This window comes from Gorilla gorilla, chromosome 1 (genome assembly GCF_029281585.2).
Source record: "Gorilla gorilla gorilla isolate KB3781 chromosome 1, NHGRI_mGorGor1-v2.1_pri, whole genome shotgun sequence".
Taxonomy (NCBI): Eukaryota; Metazoa; Chordata; class Mammalia; order Primates; family Hominidae; genus Gorilla; species Gorilla gorilla.
Window position 1 is genome coordinate 152857761 of NC_073224.2, and position 18863 is coordinate 152876623.

Genomic DNA, 18863 nt, shown 5'->3' on the forward strand with positions numbered 1-18863 from the left:
TACTGTGGTGGAGCAGTAGGGGGCCAGCCTTATTGGTTCTGCCAGGCATACTCCTTCTGGCAGTGGGCAGGATGGTTTTAAATGCTTGTGGCTTGGTAATTTGTGGACTCATTTGCAAGGCAAATGCAAGCTATCTAAAATTAAGGTTCAGTGAAATGGGGCACTAGCTAAGGATTTCTTTTGCTTCATTTTAAAACCACACTCTTGCTCTATGAGATTGTTACCACAGATCTAGCAAGAGGCCTGATTGCTTTCATTCACTGTATAAAATCTATTCCACCCTTCCCACTGAAGCTTGGATGAAAGAGTTGTAAGGGACGGGCCTATTGAGGTCGGTGGTGGCTAGTTGCAGCCGAATGTCAGTGCCATAAGGAAAAGGGCCAGGCTGGGAAGTTGGCCTGGCCTAGGATCTGGTCTCTGTATTCGTGTTATTGGTCACAGTCCCCAAGGGGGAGGCTTTGCGCTCTGATTCCTCTTGGTGAAATGTAGGGTAGAGTGTTTGGTCAACTTCAAAGCCCAGTGCAACTTCCTCAGCTCTTTGTCAGATTCTACCCAAGTCTGATCCAATCCTAGGGGGTGGAGGCGGGGAGGGGCGGTGCAGTATTCGACTTAGTTTACTCTTGGCAAAACAGATCTTCCTGAGTCTCAGGGAGGAAAACGAGCAGCTTAGACAGATGTAAACAGGCTCTGAGGCCCTTTGGACATCAAATAACACTAACAAAACAACGTTTAGATGAGTTAAGTGTAAATCAATCAGAAACATATGGACTACATTTAACTGAAAATACACAGGGGTTTACAAATTACAGGCACAGGGGCTTGGCAAAATGCAATTCAAGTTTTGCCAAACCTAAAATGTTTGGAGAAGATTAAAAGAAAGTAGTCTGACCCCAAATGCCTTCAACCCTGCCCATCTCTGACACTGATAATATCCCACATGACCATAAACATTTAAGGGCATGGATTTTAAGAGATTTATATGCTGAATAAACTTAACTACACAACAAGCTGAGGTTCTTTTCCAGAAGAATGTTCATAGAAAGCTGAAACTGCCAAGTGACTGTATTAAAAGGGAGAAAACATCTACCTTTTGAGTTGGGCCAAAGAGATACACCTACATGTTTTCACTTGCAACAGAGTGGGATATTCTAAGCTTAGATGCCCGTGATTGCAGACTCATGGAGCACAGGCTCTGCTTTTTCCTGGTGTGGGTAGTCTTTGCACAGCGAGTGGCAGGCAGCATCTTGCACCCATTTGCCGCATATGGGGACAACACAGAGACATATTCACTAGTGTCACTGTTGTGTTGTGACCCTCCCACATGTGGCATTTCTAGGTCAAAGAAAAGTTGTCCCAGTGGAACTAAAGCACCCAAGATCCAACTGTTTGAGTTTTGAGATTCAAAAGTGAAGTCTGTCTAAGATATAAAAGATTTGGTGTATCCACCCCACTTGCCACCCAAGATGAGATGGAGTCTCCAAAGGAGAGCAGAAGGAAAGAGAGGACTCCTCAGTGGGGTCCCTGAGAAAGAGCTGCATTACTGCTGCCCCCTGGAGGATGGAGGGGAATAAGAGAACAACAAAAGAGGTTGTGGGATGGAAGAGCAAAGACACCACTGTCTGTTTCCTGGGTGCCCAGCATGGACAGGAGCAGCAGAGTAGAAAGTGATTCCTGGTGTGCCCAGATCGAGAGGCCTGTGACAGCCCCATAGAATTCCCACAGCCCTAGAGTAGTTGTGTGGGGTATGGGGCAGAGGCATAGCAGAATTCCCTACAGGCCCTCAAAAGGGGGCACAGAAGTAGTTAAGAAAGAGTCAAATCTGCACAGACCTTGCAGTGGGGGGTGAGAGAGGGCAGCCACAAACCTGTGGGTATCAGTGATCAAGGGTGGGATGGGGTGATACAGACCTGGGAGGCTGGTGTGGATGGACAACCTGGGTCAGAGGGCCCCTCTGTGCATGCATGGACACACACACACACACAGGCTGTTGTGATAGTAATAAGCCACCTACAATGGAGACACAACCCCCAGCGAGAGAAAGACTATCCAGCAGTAACTGAAATTGCCAATCAGCAAGCCAAATGGGGACTTGTAACGGATTCACTAAAACAAAACATAATGTTTCTGGCACACTTCAGCTGTTGAGATTCTTGCCTTCTCCTCATGTGGATAAGGTCACAAAGTTGGTCAGGGTGGTGTGACTGTTAGATTGTTTTGGATATTCCCTGAACTCTAAGAAGCAGACAAAGCTTCACCCCACTTCATTTCACCCTAAGGAAACTTGATCTGAGTCATCAGGGATGAGCTGAGGCTGTAAGAGGAGGTGGGAATGGGTGCTTCAGTTGAAGGAGCAAAGGGGTCATCAATGGAAGTGGCAAGAGGGCAACCCACCAGGGGCAGGTGAGGGAGACAAGTGTGTTGAACCCTCAGGGGTCAGGAGGCTGTCAAAGGCAGAGCAGTGTTCCATTGCTCCTCCAACACAAACCGTTTTCTAGGATATGCTCAGGCAGGCCAGCCAGCTTACCACATCCTCTTGCTCTGGAGGGACTAAGGGAAGGTCTGGGAGGCATAGAGGAGCTCCAAGATGGTTGGTCGGCTAGAACCAGGGCTCTGCATTGGAGAGGGAGCTGCTGAAGCCAGAGGAGGGGCCTAGAGACACAGTAATTTTGAGGAAGGGAGGAACTTGGAATTGTTCATACTTGTGCCATTGGCTTTGTGGGGTAACCTACAAGTGGGAAGTTAACCAGAAGAAAGCAGTCATTGTCATTGGAGGAAATTCTACGTCTTCTCCTGTGTGGCACACAGGATGATTCAAGGGCCAGCCCACAATATTTCTGTTTTCCCCTGCATCTCGCCTGTTGGTTAGAATGTGGTTCTAGACACATGGGGCCTGTAGCAATTGAATATGAATTTGCATCCATGTTTACAAAAACAATCAGAGATTTTACACGGGCCTCCTCAGCATGAAATATGCAGTGAATCTGCAATAACCCCTGCTACCACCCACCTTCCTACTACCAGATTTGTTTTCTATGGCTGCTATAACAAATTACCAGAAATTTAGTGCCTCACAGCAAAATGAATGTATAACCTTACAGTTCTTGAGATCAGAAGTCCAAATGGGTCTCACTAGGCTGGTGTCACTTCCATCTTCAAAGCCAGCACTGAACAGGCCAGTTTTTTTCACATGGCATCACTTGACACTGATTTTTCTTCCTCTTCCATCTTTTAAGGACCTTTGTGATTACACTAGATAATCCAGGCCCACCTGGATAATCTAGGAAAATCTTCCTATTTTAAAGTCAGGTGATTAGCAAACTTAATTCCATCTGCAACCTTAATGTCCCCTTGCCATGTAACATAGCATATGTGAAGGTTCTGGGAATTAGGAATGTGGACATCTTTGGGAGATTGTTCCAAGCACTGGCTGTTATGCATACATGCATGTACACACACACACACACACACACACACACACACACACACACACACACACCCCTGAGAGACTCCCGAAGAGGAAAGTTGAACAATGAGCTCACTCATTTCTAGAAGCTCCTGCATCTGCCAAATATCGTCCCGCTTCTAAATAAGGCTGGGCTTTACTTTTTCAGATGTCAGCGGTCTACCACTTGCTTTCAATCTTACGTTAAGTTAAAAATGCTTTAGCCAGCAGGGCGCAGTGGCCCATGCCTGTAATACCAGCACTTTGGGAGGCCAAGGCAGGTGGATCACCTGAGGTCAGGAGTTCAAGACCAGACTGGCCAACATGGCAAAACCCCATCTCTACTAAAAAAATACAAAAACATTAGCTGGGCTTGGTGGCACGTACCTGTAATCCCAGTTACTTGGGAGGCTGAGGCAGGAGAATCGCCTGAACCCAGTTGGTGGAGGTTGCAATGAGCTGAGCTTGCGCCACTGCACTCTAGCCTGGGTGACACAGCGAGACTCCACCTCAAAAAAAATTAAAAAAAATTAAAAAAAATAAATGGGCCAGGCACGGTGGCTTACACCTGTAATCCCAGCACTTTGGGAGGCTGAGGTGGGCAGATCATGAGGGCAAGAAATCGAGACCATCCTGGCCAATATGGTGAAACCCCGTCTCTATTAAAAATACAAAAATTAGCTGGGCATGGTGGCACGCGCCTGTAGTCCCAGCTACTTGGGAGGCTGAGGCAGAAGAATCGCTTGAACCCGGGAGGCAGAAGTTGCAGTAAGCTGAGATCGTTCCACTGCACTCCAGCCTGGTGACAGAGCATGACTCTGTCTCAAAAAAAAAAAAAAAAAGCTTTAGCCCAATTAGGAACAGCAAGTTGCATTTAGATATGATGGGCATCAGCTGAACAGCCATTTTCTACCTGCACACTCCTGGAGCTGTGCTCGTGAGGGCCCGGCCTCTGCAGAACATGCAGTTGTTTTTCAGAGCGACTTCCTAGCAGTGGAACTGTTAACTGCAGGATTAAAGATGATGATAAGAAAGAAATATTTTATATTTTTAAAACCCCAAAGTTATCGATTTTTATTATAAAAAACATATGTGCTTCCTCCTCTGTATTAGAAGTGTTCCTGACTGGGTATATGTAAATCAAATTCTTTATAGATTGAGTCATATTTTAGATGCACCAGGGGAGCTGGCTATTGAAAGGGACCCTGCTGTGAATCTTTCTGTCAAACCAAGAGGCTGTTTGCGATGCTAATTTTCACCCCTTAATTTGTCTGTTTTGTAGGTTCAGATTTTTATAAAATCTCCAAAATTCACCTACCAAAGCAAGGCACACCTGTATCCTGCATTTCAAGCGTATCTTTTTCATAAGAGCTCAAAGAGCTGTCAGATGGATTATCTCATTTATCTTCCCAACATTCTTCCAAAGGAGTTTGGGGCAGTCATTATTATCCTCAAAGTAGCTGTAACTGTCTCCCAAACAGCATCGCAGGGGGCCCCATGAAAGGAAAAGACATGCTCAGCTGAGAACTATTTATTTTCCAATTAACAACAGGCTCTGTCCTGGGAGGGGCATATGGGGAGTTTTTCTTTAGAGCCCAGAATGTTCTTTTTTGCTATTCTTTTTCACTACTGTCCAGATAGAGAAACTGAGGAACTGAGAAATTAAGTGCTTTCAATGTTGTAAATGTTTAGTGAGTGTCCCTATACAAGACATGGTGTTGGAGTTGGATGGGGTCAACATCAAGAGCCAGAAAAGGCCCTCACCTGGAGTTTGCCACCTAAGGGGAAGAAGTGCAGGTGGACAATACCAAGAACAAAATGTTAGGGAACGCTGACGCCTTCAGCTCACCCACAATGTTCTTCTCCCAAGGATTTTAGAGCTATGACCTCATTCAATTCTTACAACACATAAGGTGAAGTTGGCTTTGGTTTTACTTTTGGTAGAACAAGGAAACTTAGAGATTAGTGATTTTCCAAAAGGCACGTGACAGGTGAGCAAGCCAGGACTTAAATTCACGTCTGTCTTATTCAAAAAGCATGTGCTTCCCATGTCACTATTATTGAACACAGGAACAAGCAATGGGCTTTGTGAGTGTAGTGACAAACAGTAAATTCTGACTTTCAGGATCAAAGAACCTGTCCCAGAGAGATGCTGTTTGAGCTAGGTCTTGAACGGTGAGAAAGATTTCCATAGAGAACTGGGAGAAGAACAGGGAGAAAGGTATGAAAGCAGGCATAAGTGACCTGGTTGGTCCAGGCTACCAGAGAGCTGGGGTGATAAACAAGGCTGAAAGGGAAGTTAGGGACCTAGCATAGAAGGTCTTGAATGCTATCTTAAAGGAGCCGCACCTCTTCCCACAGTGGGTGGGAAGCCACTGAGACTTTCTGAGGGAAGAAGCAACATGAACTTTCCCTCTGGAAGACAGAAACTTTCTTTCTGGCATCAGTGTGAAGAATGAGTTTGAATCAGGAGATCAGATCTTAATACTTAAAGTTAGATAGCATTTTCTCCTCCGACAGAAAGAAAGCAATCTGGTGGACACTGAGGGAATGCCAGGTGAGAAAAGGTGCAGTCAGAACGGGAAGCTATGTTGCTTGGCATCAAGATGAATTCTCTTTCCCTTACATTAAACAAGGTGGCTGGACCCTTGAAAGGAGGGCACGTCCTGGCCAAGCCCACCCCTGGTGCTTCTTCCCTTCCTCTGCACCCAGCAGTGCCAGGCATAGAGGAGTGGGCCATGATCTGTATTTCTCTTTGCACTCTGAGATCTTCACAGGTGCTAAGGATAGGGGTGTGTAGCCAAACCTAATGCTTGCCTTTTAAGCTGACTCCATCCTTCAAGGTTCCTTGTTGTCTGTCCTAAACCACGCAATGACAAGCTGAGCTCAGTGAGCATCTGTTGGGCCCATAACCTCTGGGGGTATGAGAGCCAAACATCTTCATATTGAACCTTATCTCTTCTTCTAAGATACCAGTTTATTAGACTCATCCAGATGTAGTTTCAAGGTCTTTGAGCTGCAAAACCAACGAAAGATAAGATGGTGAAACTGGTGGGGCCTCAGGCAATAAGAAAGCCTATCTCCTTTATCCACCCCACTCACCCACCAAAGCTTATGAATCTTTAAAGATCCATCCTTCAAAGCAACTATGTAAGGCCATGAAGGAGTAGACTTGGAATAAGGAATGTATTTTCCTTCAGTTTCTATTTTTTGGACAGTAGTGTAATTCTTGCATTTGTTAAAGACCTTGGGGCTCCTGGAAGAAAGGAGATTTAAGTATAAAAGCCATTATAATAGCATTACTATTAGCAGTAGTGAGTTTGGCATAACGCCTGGGCCACCCGGACTCCAGAGTCCTAAGTTACTAAATGGGAGGCTCAGTGTGACTCAGATGGATCTGATCTGTTAGCCAGGGAGGTGCTAGGAAATCTCCCTAAACACAAAAGGAATGTTGTGGTGAGGGACTGAGGAGGAGGAGGGAGACAGGAAGAGGCAAGAACAGAGGGTAAAACCAAATTCAGGGAAATCTGGAGAGCTCAGAGCAGGTGCCACTTATGAAGTGAGATTTCTGGAGTCAAGAGGCTGTCCTACCCACCTGCCACCCCTCCTGCCTAAGCATGCCTGGACTCCCATGAGGCAGAGGTTTTACTCCTTTGGCTTCAGGCCTTGTATCCACTGTAAAACTTCTGCTCTGCCCTCCCACCCTGAAAAGGTTAGACTGGCTGGTCATGGATATCTCTGAACCCCTCTTTGCAGAAAGGCCCTCAGGCATGTGGAGGGAGAGAGCTGTAAGCAGCATGCCACAGTGGGAAGTGAGGGGATGGCTGGGAGGGCTGCAGGGACACCAGGAGACAACCAGCCTTTGCTGGGTGCCCATGTTGGATCTGGGCCAAGCCTGCTCCATACAGCACTTAGGAGGAAGCATCAACTTCTCGGCACCTTTCACCTCCCCAGAACAGCTTGGTCAACCTCCTGCCATAGCGGCTCTTGTGCAAAGGCAAGGTTTGCACATGGAGACCCTGCTAAAACCAGAGAGCCCTGGGAGAATTCACAAGACACTCTGGCTGAACCACTGGGAACTGATGACTTGAACTTGGCCTGTACTCACTCCCCAGCACATTGAAAAGTGGACTCAAGGTGATTTTCCCAACATTGAATCTGGGAATCCTGTTAGTCTTTAGACATCACCACTACCACCACGAATAACTAACTGCCATTTATTGACCTGGGAATGAATTTAGGGACTAGGAGGAAGCATTTCAAGAAAACAAAATGGCCTAAATTTGCCCCTCCAAACTCCCAGTCCTCGTCGTTGGAGGCCGCACTGAGTTGCAGCCATAGCTGTAGCCCACATGGGTGACTGCCATAGCCCTAGGTCATGCTTTTCCTGTTGCCAAGCCCTGTGGGGCTGTGTAAAAGAGAAAGAAAAGACATGGCAAGACTTTTTTTTTAGACGGAGTCTCACTCTGTCACCCATGTTGGAGTGCAGTGGCGTAATCTTGGCTCACAACAGCCTCCATCTCCTGGGTTCAAGCAATTATCCTGCCTCAGCCTCCTGAGTAGCTGGGATTACAGGCGCACACCACCACACCTGGCTAATTTTTGTATTTTTAGTAGAGACAGGGTTTCACCATGTTGGCCAGGCTGGTCTCGAACTCCTGACCTCAGGTTTCACCACGTTGGCCAGGCTGGTCTCGAACTCCTGATCTCAGGTGATCCCCCCCACCTGGGCCTCCCAAAGTGCTGGGATTACGGGTGTGAGCCACTGCACCCAGCCGATGCCAAGACTTTCAAAACAACCCCCCACTACTGCCTGTCACAGCTGTCAGAGCCTATGCAACAGGATGGTTAAGAGCAGAAAATTTGTAGCTAGACTTGGATTTGAATCCTGCTCCACCACTTTCTAGCTGTGTGACTGTAAGAAAGCAACTGAACTTCTAATTCATTCTCATCTGTAAAATGGGGCTGCTAGTAGTACCTTCCTCAGAGGATTAAGAGGATGAAATGAGGCCAGCCATGGGGGCTCAAGCGTGTAATCTTAGCACTTTGGGAGGCTGAGACTTGAGCCCATGAGTTCGAGGCTGCAGTGAGCCATGGTTGTGCCACTGCACTCCAGCATGGGTGACAGAGTGAGATCCTCTTTCTCTTAAAAAAACGGGGGGATGAAATGAGTGTTAACAAATGCATAACACTTGGTACAGTGCCGGCACATAAGAAGTACACTATACATGGGCGACAGTCTTCCTCTTTCAAAAATAATGTGTTGAGGAAATGCATTGCACCTGAAGGCTCAGTCCACTGCCCTGCTGATCTCTCAGTGTGTGTGGAAGGAAGCCTATAAGCATTGCTATGCACGAAGATCAATTCTGATTTCCCTGGAAGTCCCTTGAGCTATCGACTAACCCTTGGTCTGGGCTCTTACGTCAAGGAGAAAAAAAAAATGCAGGTAGAATTTGTGAGAAACAAGTGGGCACTTCTGTTTAAGCTGCATGACTGGAAGAGCTCACATGTGACCACAGACTAAGAATCTCGGCTGGGAAGCACTGCCAATGATGACAGCAACAGGGACTTCCAAGTAGCCACAAGTATTCCCACACTACGTCAACCCATGGCTCCACAGATATTGCCAAGCCAGGGCAAGGAGCTCTCTTGCCATTAAATCCATCGCAGTAAACTATTAAGTATGACCAAAGAACACTGGAACCAGAAAGTCCAGATGAAATGCACTTAGTTTGGGTAGCCATTTTGGATTCTCGGCTCTGTCCCTGAATTTCCTGAGCACACTAGTAGCCACGCTGAGGTTTAGCCCCCACGTTCACCTCACACAGAAAACAGAAACTCATTAGAAGGGGTGGCATTGTTTGCCTTACTCCAGAAGAGCACATTGGGACTTTTTTCTTCTTATTGACCTGCTCTGTGGTCCCCCAAAACGATATTTCAGAGAGGAATTTACCAATAATGAAATATATAAGATACACTATAGTTTATAAGGCAGTCCAATGTAGAAAACAGATGGTGTTGGAGCCAGACTGACCTGGGTTCACGTCCTAGTTCATAACTTTTGTTATGAGAAGCCTTAGGTTACTTAACCAGCTAGGTTAAGCTCAGCTAGAGCTTCAGTCATCTCATCTATAAACTGGTGCTCTAGACCAGTGGTTCTTAACTTTAGTCTTGGTCAGAACCACCTGAAAGCTTATTAATAAACATAGTGCTAGGTCCTACTCAGACGGCTAGGGCCTAAGAATCTGCCTTTCAACAAGTTCCTAGGGGATGCTGACACTATTGGTCCAGAGATGGGATTATAGCCTAAGAACCACTGCAATTGTTTAATCTGTATTACAGCCCTTGCTCACTTTGAGAGACAGGCACATAGCAGGAAGGGCATCAGGGTTTGATGGACTAGGAATCTTGAGGGCTGGGGAGCCCATCTTCCACCTCCTAGCTGTGTCAGTTTCAACTGTAAAACAAGGATGATGGTATCTACCCTTCCACGTGAGAATCTAATGAGAGGATGAATGTGAAATGAAAGCGCCTTGTAAATTATAAAGTTCTAAACAGTTGTAAAGGATTGAATATGAGGATTACTGAAAGGTTAAAGCTCATGGTGCAGAGAGAGCCTGTAGTGCAGTGCCTGGCAAACAGTGGGGGCTCAATAAATACTAAATGTAGAAAAAAAAAACCCACGAAAGTAAAATTTGCCACTGACTCCATGCCAGAGATTTCAGTCTTTGTCATATATTAAAATAAGAAAAGGTAATAAAGTTGTAACACATGAAGTTCACATTCCAATTGTGGGTGGCAAGGACCTCCTTCCTGGATTCTGATACAATATTATTCAAATCTCCACTACTTAATGTGGAACCACTGTGGATCTTGATAAGAGGAAAAGGCTGGGCTCTGTTTCCACTTTGCTCTTGGCAGTCCTCAGGCCTCCAGGGTAACTTTCTTAGAAAATGAATAGGGCTGGCTCCCAGAGAGACTAATCTAATCTCATCTTGTCCACTCAGAAGATCCGTATCAAACATTATAGACTGTCTGACTGCAGGACTACAGCAGGAAGGAGCATCTAATTCCATCTGGATTTGAATCAGTGATTAAACGATCAAGTAGAGAGCCATTAGCATGGTAGAAATAGAAAAGCAAAATATAACCGGCCTATTTCTTAAACATTGTTCTCATCTAAGGTGTTATTCAAAGAGCCCCCACACGAAACAAAGAGCAAGCCTGCGAGTCTGAAGTCCACAGCCTCCTTTAAAAACAGACATGAATGGATCAACATGCTGCATTTTCACTGTTTATGGGCATGACAGTCTGATCAGATAACCATGCTATGCCAAGAGACCTAATTAGTAATCCTCTGGCGAATTTTAAATTACTTTTAAAGGAAAAAAAAATATGTCTCTGGTAACTCTTGGTTGAATAAAATGTCACTCATTTCTGATCAGCCATTTTCAGAAAGGCTCTGCCCGCTTCAAATGGAATTACTGGTGAGTTCAGTTATGCAGAAAAGGTATATTTCAGCTAATCAATTTTGAGAGATCCAACAGTTTCAAACACCTAAGACTGAAACCTCTACATTGTTTTTTTTACAGCACAACCTGGCTGCCTTATCAAGAGGGCACCCAGAATCATCAAAATGGGTACAAATGAAATGTTATTGTCACAGGCACTTTAAATACATCTCTCAAGATGCTACATGAAATACCCAGATTTAGGTCAAATTGGTTCACATTTGTGAAAGCAAAACAAAGTTCAGAAGCCAGATCACTTGGGGACTGTAGGTCTACTCTTCGCCAGATTTTAACATTTAATTAGATACAGGTTAAAGCTTTGATAGTTTAAGGCGGCACATGCTTAAAAAAATCACAAATTAGCAAGTTTGACAGTTCTTTGATGTTAAATTTCTACTAAGAGACTGAGTGATTTTAAACTGGAAAGAAAGGAGAGCGGAGGCAGAGGGAGAAAGAAAACAATGAACTGATTCTAGAATCCCAGAATAATCACTCTTCGATCTGCTGCTCAGGGACAGAAATTTCTTAACATTCTTACAGTTCAAAATACTTATGTTGTCTGTTTCATGGAGGGCGTATTTAGCAAGAAAACCTAGACAGGGGTCAGTTACTGCACTTACAGCTCATCCTCTCCCTTTTCCAGCATCACCGATAGACAGGCTGAAGGCTCTAGAAATCTAGTTGCCCACACCCTTGATCTAAAAGAAAATTAATCCATATACTTTTTCTCTATTTCCCTGTAAATGCTGTCAGTGCTGATGATGTGAAGCATTTCCAGGCATGACTTTCATTTTTAAACTTCAGGTTTAGAGAAGTAGAGGTAGAGGCTTAGAGTTGATGTGTTTTATTAGAAGCCTTCATCATCAAACCAGAGAACATCAGAAAAGTTTCTAGGGGGTTCTTTCTAAACTCTAACCCAGGTCACAAAATCTGGAAGAGCAAAAGAGGCAAGGAAGCCAAACATCTGATAGGAAGACAGTGAATTCCTTCTTTGTGATCCTATGTTCTTTGGGAAAACACTAGTCTGTTTTATAAGCTTTGACACAGGAAGTAATCATCATTGCCTAATTGAGGCAAAAGCAAGGGGTGCTAAAAATTTGCACAGATGCATTGTGTTACAAACCCAAGTTAATGCCTTCATTCCCCATTTATTGATTATATCCCACCTGTCACCAAATGTTGGCGTTTCTGGCCCTGAGATCTATCTGCTTCTCCCCAACCTTATCTCTACTTTTCTTGACAACTGCAGTCAGGTCCTCAGAGGTTTTCATGTTCTCAGTTTTTAGCTTGAGAGCCTATTCCTTACACTGCTGCTGTCCTTTCTGTTCAAAGAGTGCAAATCATTTCACTCCTGTGATCCTGAATTTTATGTGTGTACTATTTAGCAGTACTTACTGTTCAAATATACTAAGATATGAACTCAGTCATTTCCGGAATAAGCAAGTCCTACCTTCTTTAGAACAGTTAGCGTTTCCCCCCTTTAATCTGTACAAATGAGTGATCTGTATGTGGAAAGAACAGCAAGAATCAGAACCAGGAATATTTATGCTACAGGTACATAAGTGAGGCGGTATTAAGATAGTGAGGCGGTATTAAGATAGTGAGGCGGTATTAAGATAATCAGTAAAAAGTACATTCAAAAATATTTATAAAAATATCATTTATGAAATGACAAAACCAGTATTCTGCAGGGTGAGACCGGCATATCAGCTTGGTAACAATATTCCAGCACAGCATATAAATGCCATCAGTTATTAGTCTACCCTGGCCAGTACTTTGCATACATCATGCCCAACCTTTACAACAATCCTGTTATGTCCATTTACTGACATCACATTGCTAAATGCAGATCCCTTTGATTCTCAAGCCATGCTCTTTGTTCAGCCACTGCAAGTACAAACCAAATTCTGTTAAGAAAACTCATCATTGAACTGGTATTTTATCAACCCAATATCATATAATATAAATAGAATCAATCAAGCATTGCTCAAAGCAATGAGCCAGTGGCTAAGAATTGAAAATCAATGGAATTGAGACTTTCTTCTTTAAGGGGGAAAAAAAAAATCAGAAATGTGTGTTCCCAAAAAAAATTATGGATATGTCCAAACCGTGCCATAAATGTTAGATTAAGTTACTTTCAAATTTTTTTATTCTAATAGCCCTTTCTCTATTTTTTTCTAATTAAGTATATATTTTGTAAGTTTTCCATCTGAAATTTTATTACCAGCAATGAAGTACAAAGCAAAAGCAGCAGAGGCATGTCAGTCCAGATAAAATATTGTCACAAGCCATAAAATCATTAGAAACCAATGATGTTGCATGCTTTCTTGATGGCAACACTATCTGAGAGTTAAGTTGACATTGAACACTGAGTCAGCTTGGAAAATGTCCATCAGTGTCAAGGCTACAAAAGAAAATATTAAAACAGGACACCAATTTTTCCCCTTCCCACTGTTTATTTTATAGCTTTTGCATCAGGTAGTCAACTGAAACACTTCAACATCAGAAAGCTGGCAGAATGTTAAGGAAAAGGAGTGATTATCTCTCCAACAGATGTGACAAAATGGTTTTAAGTTGGAAACAGAATTTGCATAAATGAATCAACTGAATGGAGTGGGGGAGGGCAGGGAGAGAGAAGAGAGAAAGTAGTGAGCATCTTCCAACAGGACTATGAGGAAAAAAAAGGCACTGTTGAGCTGTGTATTTATAAAATAAAAGTCAAAATACACAATCCATGTTTCTGAAAATTACATTCAACACTGCTTCAGAGATGCTCACATACCTGACTCTCAATAGAAAGCTACAAAAACTGTCTAAAAAATGAGATAGACAGCATCAATGTCTCAACACAGGCTTAACAGTAATGCGTTCTAAAGAGTTCATCACCATCAGGGTCCATTTTATAAATAGTACTGCAAAGGCCACAAAGCTGCATGAAATTACAGGATAAATCTGACTAAATGATCATTCATTTCAATCTCTAAAATTCCTGCTCCAAGAAATCAGAAAGCTCCACTCCAGAGGAGCTGAATTGGCAGTGGATTTGAAACAGGGTTGCTTTTCTCCTCAGAAGGCTGCCTAAAGAGCAGTTTAGTTGGCATCATACAGCAACTTTGCATGGGTAAACGGATGCAAAAACGTAACAGCAACTTCTCTGCTTCCTCTGAAAGTAAACAGCACTAATTTATGAAGAGGCCAACTCAAATCATAAAGGAGAAGCACCTGGGCCTCTTAAAGGCAAACCACATAAAAGGTTACAGGGTGCTTCTCTTAAGGATTCTAGGACCATAGTTGTGTTTGGGAATGACCAATGGGAAAATCCAGTTAGATGATTTACACAGATGTTCTCTATGTAGATTTGAATTTAAATTAAAATGCCAGCTATGCATTTGGGAACCAGCTTTTAGTTAAATTCTCTAGCGCTTTTAGAATTATTTGATTTTATTAAAAAAGAATCATTGTCTACAAACTGTTTTCTAACAATGCAAATACAGTAAGCAAGTCATCTGCAATATCAAAATATTGTTTGTAAATCACTGATGGCACCAACGATTTGAGGAATTTCCAATAGGACACATATTGAGAAAAAGCAACAGATTATAGGCATTAACCAAATTTTAAGATCAGAAAATTATAAAAATCATTAAGTTTAAATTATCCAATTTTCAATAGCTTAAATCCAATCATCAGGAATTCAGAAGCACCCAATATGTTTGAAGTTGCACAAATGCATATGGATGATAGGAAAGTAATCCCCATGCAATATCTTAAGTGTTGCTATCATATATTTAAGTGCTACTTTACAGATTAAGCTGGGTAAAATCAAAATATATTTTACTTCCCATTAGATTTTAAAACAATCACAATAATTTATCAACAGTTGCCATTTCACAGCAATTAGAAAACAGGAGTTGATACAAGTTGAACAGAAAGGTATCTTTTCTTCTTTTAGGAAATAAACATATATATATATGTATATATATTTCACATACACACATAACATTATCTTTAAAATTCCAAGTGGTTAATTTACTTTTGTATTATAAAAAAATTATCTCCCTAAGGTCAAAATACTGAAAAAGCGCAAAGGCTGAAAAAAGAAAACCACATTTGCCACTTTAAAAAAATACATTATTGTCTCAGTGGTTCTATTTATTTAATTGATTATAAAGTATTATGACTCCTAGTACTGTACTGGACCTGATGGAATTAAATACACCCCTTTCTCAGTATCCAGAAAGGATACTCCTAACCCACACTAAAATATGATAAAATAAATGCCCCTATTCTGAACTGTTAAACTGGGAAATAAACCATGCCCACCTGGAAACAATATAAGTCATAAAAGTTTATGAATCTGTGGGAGAGACTACACGAATCAGAAAGCAATTCTTTGGATATAAGTTAGGAGCTTTTAGAAGTATATAAACTCTTTTAGGCATCTAGAGTACAGACACAAAGATGATTTCTCCATAAATAATGATTTAGCCAGTGCAATGGTTGGTTGCCCATGGTCTGCATCTGGGATGTCATCTGTTTTTGTAAATAAAGTTTTATTGGAACATAACTGTGCTCATTTGTTTACATAATGTCTATTGCTGCTTTTGTGGTACAATGGCAGGGTTGACTAGCTGTGACAGAGACTGTATGGGCTGCAAAGCCTAAAATATTTACTCTCTGGCCCTTCCACAGAAAGTTTACTGACCTCCTGATCTAGTTCACCAAGTACTGCTCTAGTTACCTAAAAGAGTTAATGCACCTCAAGAAGATTTGAGCATGTGGTGCAAGAATAACTTGCATACTGGGGTTTGTTCATTAGCAGGTAATGTCAAACCATACCTTGAAGTGGTGCTTTATTTTGGGCGAGGAAATAATTTGTATACACTTTCAGGAAATACCTATAAAAGTCAATTTGAAAAAAGGAAAGAAAAAAGCCAAATTTAAAAAAAGCCTGCCTATGTTCTTTTAATATTTTTATATTATTGCGAGGAAAGGGTGCTAAGATGATTGTTCTGTCATTCTTTTAGTTTTTCTTTAGTTTATAAATGTTTCTTTTGTTTATAAATGTTTTCTCATAAGAAGTGTTCCCTCATGCCCTCCCATAACCTTTAAGGCAATCTACCTAAAATGCTTACAGTATGGTGAAGCCTTATTCAGAAATATTTACTTAAACCATAGGTATAGAATAGCTACCATTTCTGAATAGTAATGTAAAATAGAAACAGCTTTCAAATTTGAAGAGCAAAGTTTCCCTGACCCTAGTCAGCTAACAAAGCCTATTTCTAACAGTGAACTTCCTGAACTCAAGCAGCTGCTCATGAAGCTTTAAGAGTTTACAGGCATTTCATATTTCAATAGTTGTTGAAACATGGAAGATAAAACACTGAGAGGATATTTATCAAACACAAATTTATATCAAGATTAACTTTTTCAACCAGCTTACAAGCAGACTTTTCCCTTTCTTTGTTAAAAAATGAATGGTATGAAACTATATGTTAAAGATGTTTCTATAATACCTTACATTTATATAGCGCTTTACAATTTTCAAAGTGCTTTCACATGCCATCTCATTTAATCCTCACAACAGCCCTGTGAGGTAGGTACAGCAGGTATTAATATCCTCATTTCAAGATGAGGAAATTGAGGCAAAGAGAGGTTAAGTGACTTGCCCAAGATCACACAGCTGTAAGTGGTAGAGCTAGGACCTGAAATCAAGTTTTTTGACTCCTTGTCCAGTACTCATTCCACTGTAATTACTGCCTCAAGTTATGAATAATGAACTGTGTATCAAAATTGAAAGCTTACTGAAGTTCATTTCAGTGATGTCTTAACAGTAAAGTTAAATGAGAAATACAAGAACAGTAGGTCTGATGGTTTTACTTGACATAAAATTGGTGCAAAACCACTTTTGTCTAATTACTTGTAACCTTTTGGTCCAAATACATAAAATATGCAATATTTACAGCATTTTCCTTTTTTTGTAAATGCAATGCTTTAAAACACATTATAAAGCACCTTAGTAAAAATAGTCTACAGGTAAAAGTACAGAAGAAGTAGGAAAATCCTACCCATACCACAGCTCACTAATGGAGTCATAATACGGAGTCACCGATATCTCAGTTTACAGCTTTACAAATAACCCATGGAGAAACAAATACTAAACTTACTTTTTTGATATTAATGTGTGAAAATCTTAACTAAAACTTCAGACAATCTCAATATTCTTTGAAGTATCTTCCCAATATTAGATATTGAGGAGGCAGGAATGAGAAATACTGCTTTGATGCTTTATCTTTTTACCATATTAGTCATGATTTAAATTGATTTTTAACACTAATCACCATTTAAAAAATTAAAACCACCTACATAAATATGGGCAAATCCAACTACAGCAGAAACATTTCTTAGCAAATATGATTAAACATTCCAATAAATTTCATGAGACATGACTCACAAAAACAAAGTACACACTGCCAAACAGTTATTAACACAATTCAGTAGAGGTGTATAACCCAAACCCTCAGTGAAGGCAGAAGAGGCAAATGGACTCATCTTCATTCATGGTTAGTTGAAAAAATGCTTTATCAAAAACAAGAGTATCAGAACCTTTTCTGAAATTGTATTTAACCTTTGATTAGACCTGCCATAAGTTCATTTTAGGTGATGTATATTTTCTCCCAGGCAGGAGGTTATAACTTTCACCAACGTTTACCCAGGAAAAATAAAAATGCCTGAAACTTAGAACACTGACAATGCCAGCCAGTATCTACTTTCTTGACGTTACTGTCTGTTTCCTAATTTGGCTCAATACAAATTGTCACATACACCTACTGTCAGCAATCCAGACTGTGGAGCTGAGAACAAAGGTGAAGACAGGGTCAAATTTTAGTTCAAGAATCCAATAGTCACACCTTATACTCAGTTCGACTTAGGGTAAATCTTTTCATAGAAAAAGTTTTGTGCGAGGATGTAGAGGTCTCCATCTTTTTCTCGAACGGCATGGGCTCTGATGAATTGGAACTGCTCTAGTGCAAATTCATAGAACTCATTCTCCATTTTCCAAATATCAGATTGCTGTAGTTTTGCAATGGTTTGTTTAGTGGGGAGTTTCTTCTCTGTGGTTTTCCTAAGATGAGATTTCTTTCCTACTTACAAAGGGGGAAAAAAAGGAAAGGTAAATAATTCTTGGAGAACACACAAAAGATCAATGCCTCTTTATTTGAAGAGGTGGTTAATATGACACATTAAGAACAGGTAACATAATTGTCTTATACAATTCAGGTAAAAACGGAGCCTTGATCAAACTAGAGCCATGATTCAGTCCTTTAGAATGTTAATCCTTAACCTAGTAAAGACTTAATGAAATGTCAAATAGTCAATGTAAGGATTGGCACACAGTAAAGTGTAGGCTGTCACCTCACACACTATATTCTCAAGTGCTTGGTGCTCTGAGACTAGTTTATTTTTGATAAAATATCTATTGTCAAACTGTATTCTATTTTCTCATAATCTGTATTCTCTAAAATTATGTGTTACAAGCTAGGGCATATGCATCCTCAAGGAAAAGAGTTCCTATGACTGCATCTTATCAAGCAACAGCAAAAAATGAAACAAAACAAAAACACAATTAGCTCATCACTTTCAGACACATGATATGGCTGAGGCTGCTAAAACATGGCTTAGGCATACTTCAGTTCCCCTATCACACCTCTACTTCAAAATGGTAGTAGGCAGGACTTATACACAGGCCTAATGTTTGATATCTGGCATTATTGAATACTATACATTTCTATGGCTGGTTCTGTACTTTGTATCATTCCACTATTTCTACAGTGCCTTCTAATTTTCACCTAATTCACAGTTACTCAATTGAAAATAGTGAGCAGAAACCAACAAGATACCTGCCTTTC

The 18863-nt window shown here is 41.4% G+C and overlaps 1 protein-coding gene across 2 annotated transcripts in view; it reads right to left on the reverse strand.

Annotated features, from left to right (window-relative positions):
• Window positions 1-14720: 14720 nt before the first annotated feature.
• Window positions 14721-18863, reverse strand: part of HS2ST1 (heparan sulfate 2-O-sulfotransferase 1) — a 196457-nt gene continuing 192314 nt past the window's right edge. Inside the window, exon 7 of one of the 2 annotated variants that reach the window (XM_004026089.5) lies at window positions 14721-18098. In XM_004026089.5, the coding sequence (XP_004026138.2) occupies window positions 17872-18098 (227 nt within the window). In that variant the 3' untranslated portion in view covers window positions 14721-17871. Of the gene's footprint in view, window positions 18102-18863 lie in introns of both variants that reach the window. The other variant, XM_019025366.4, reaches the window with a different exon arrangement.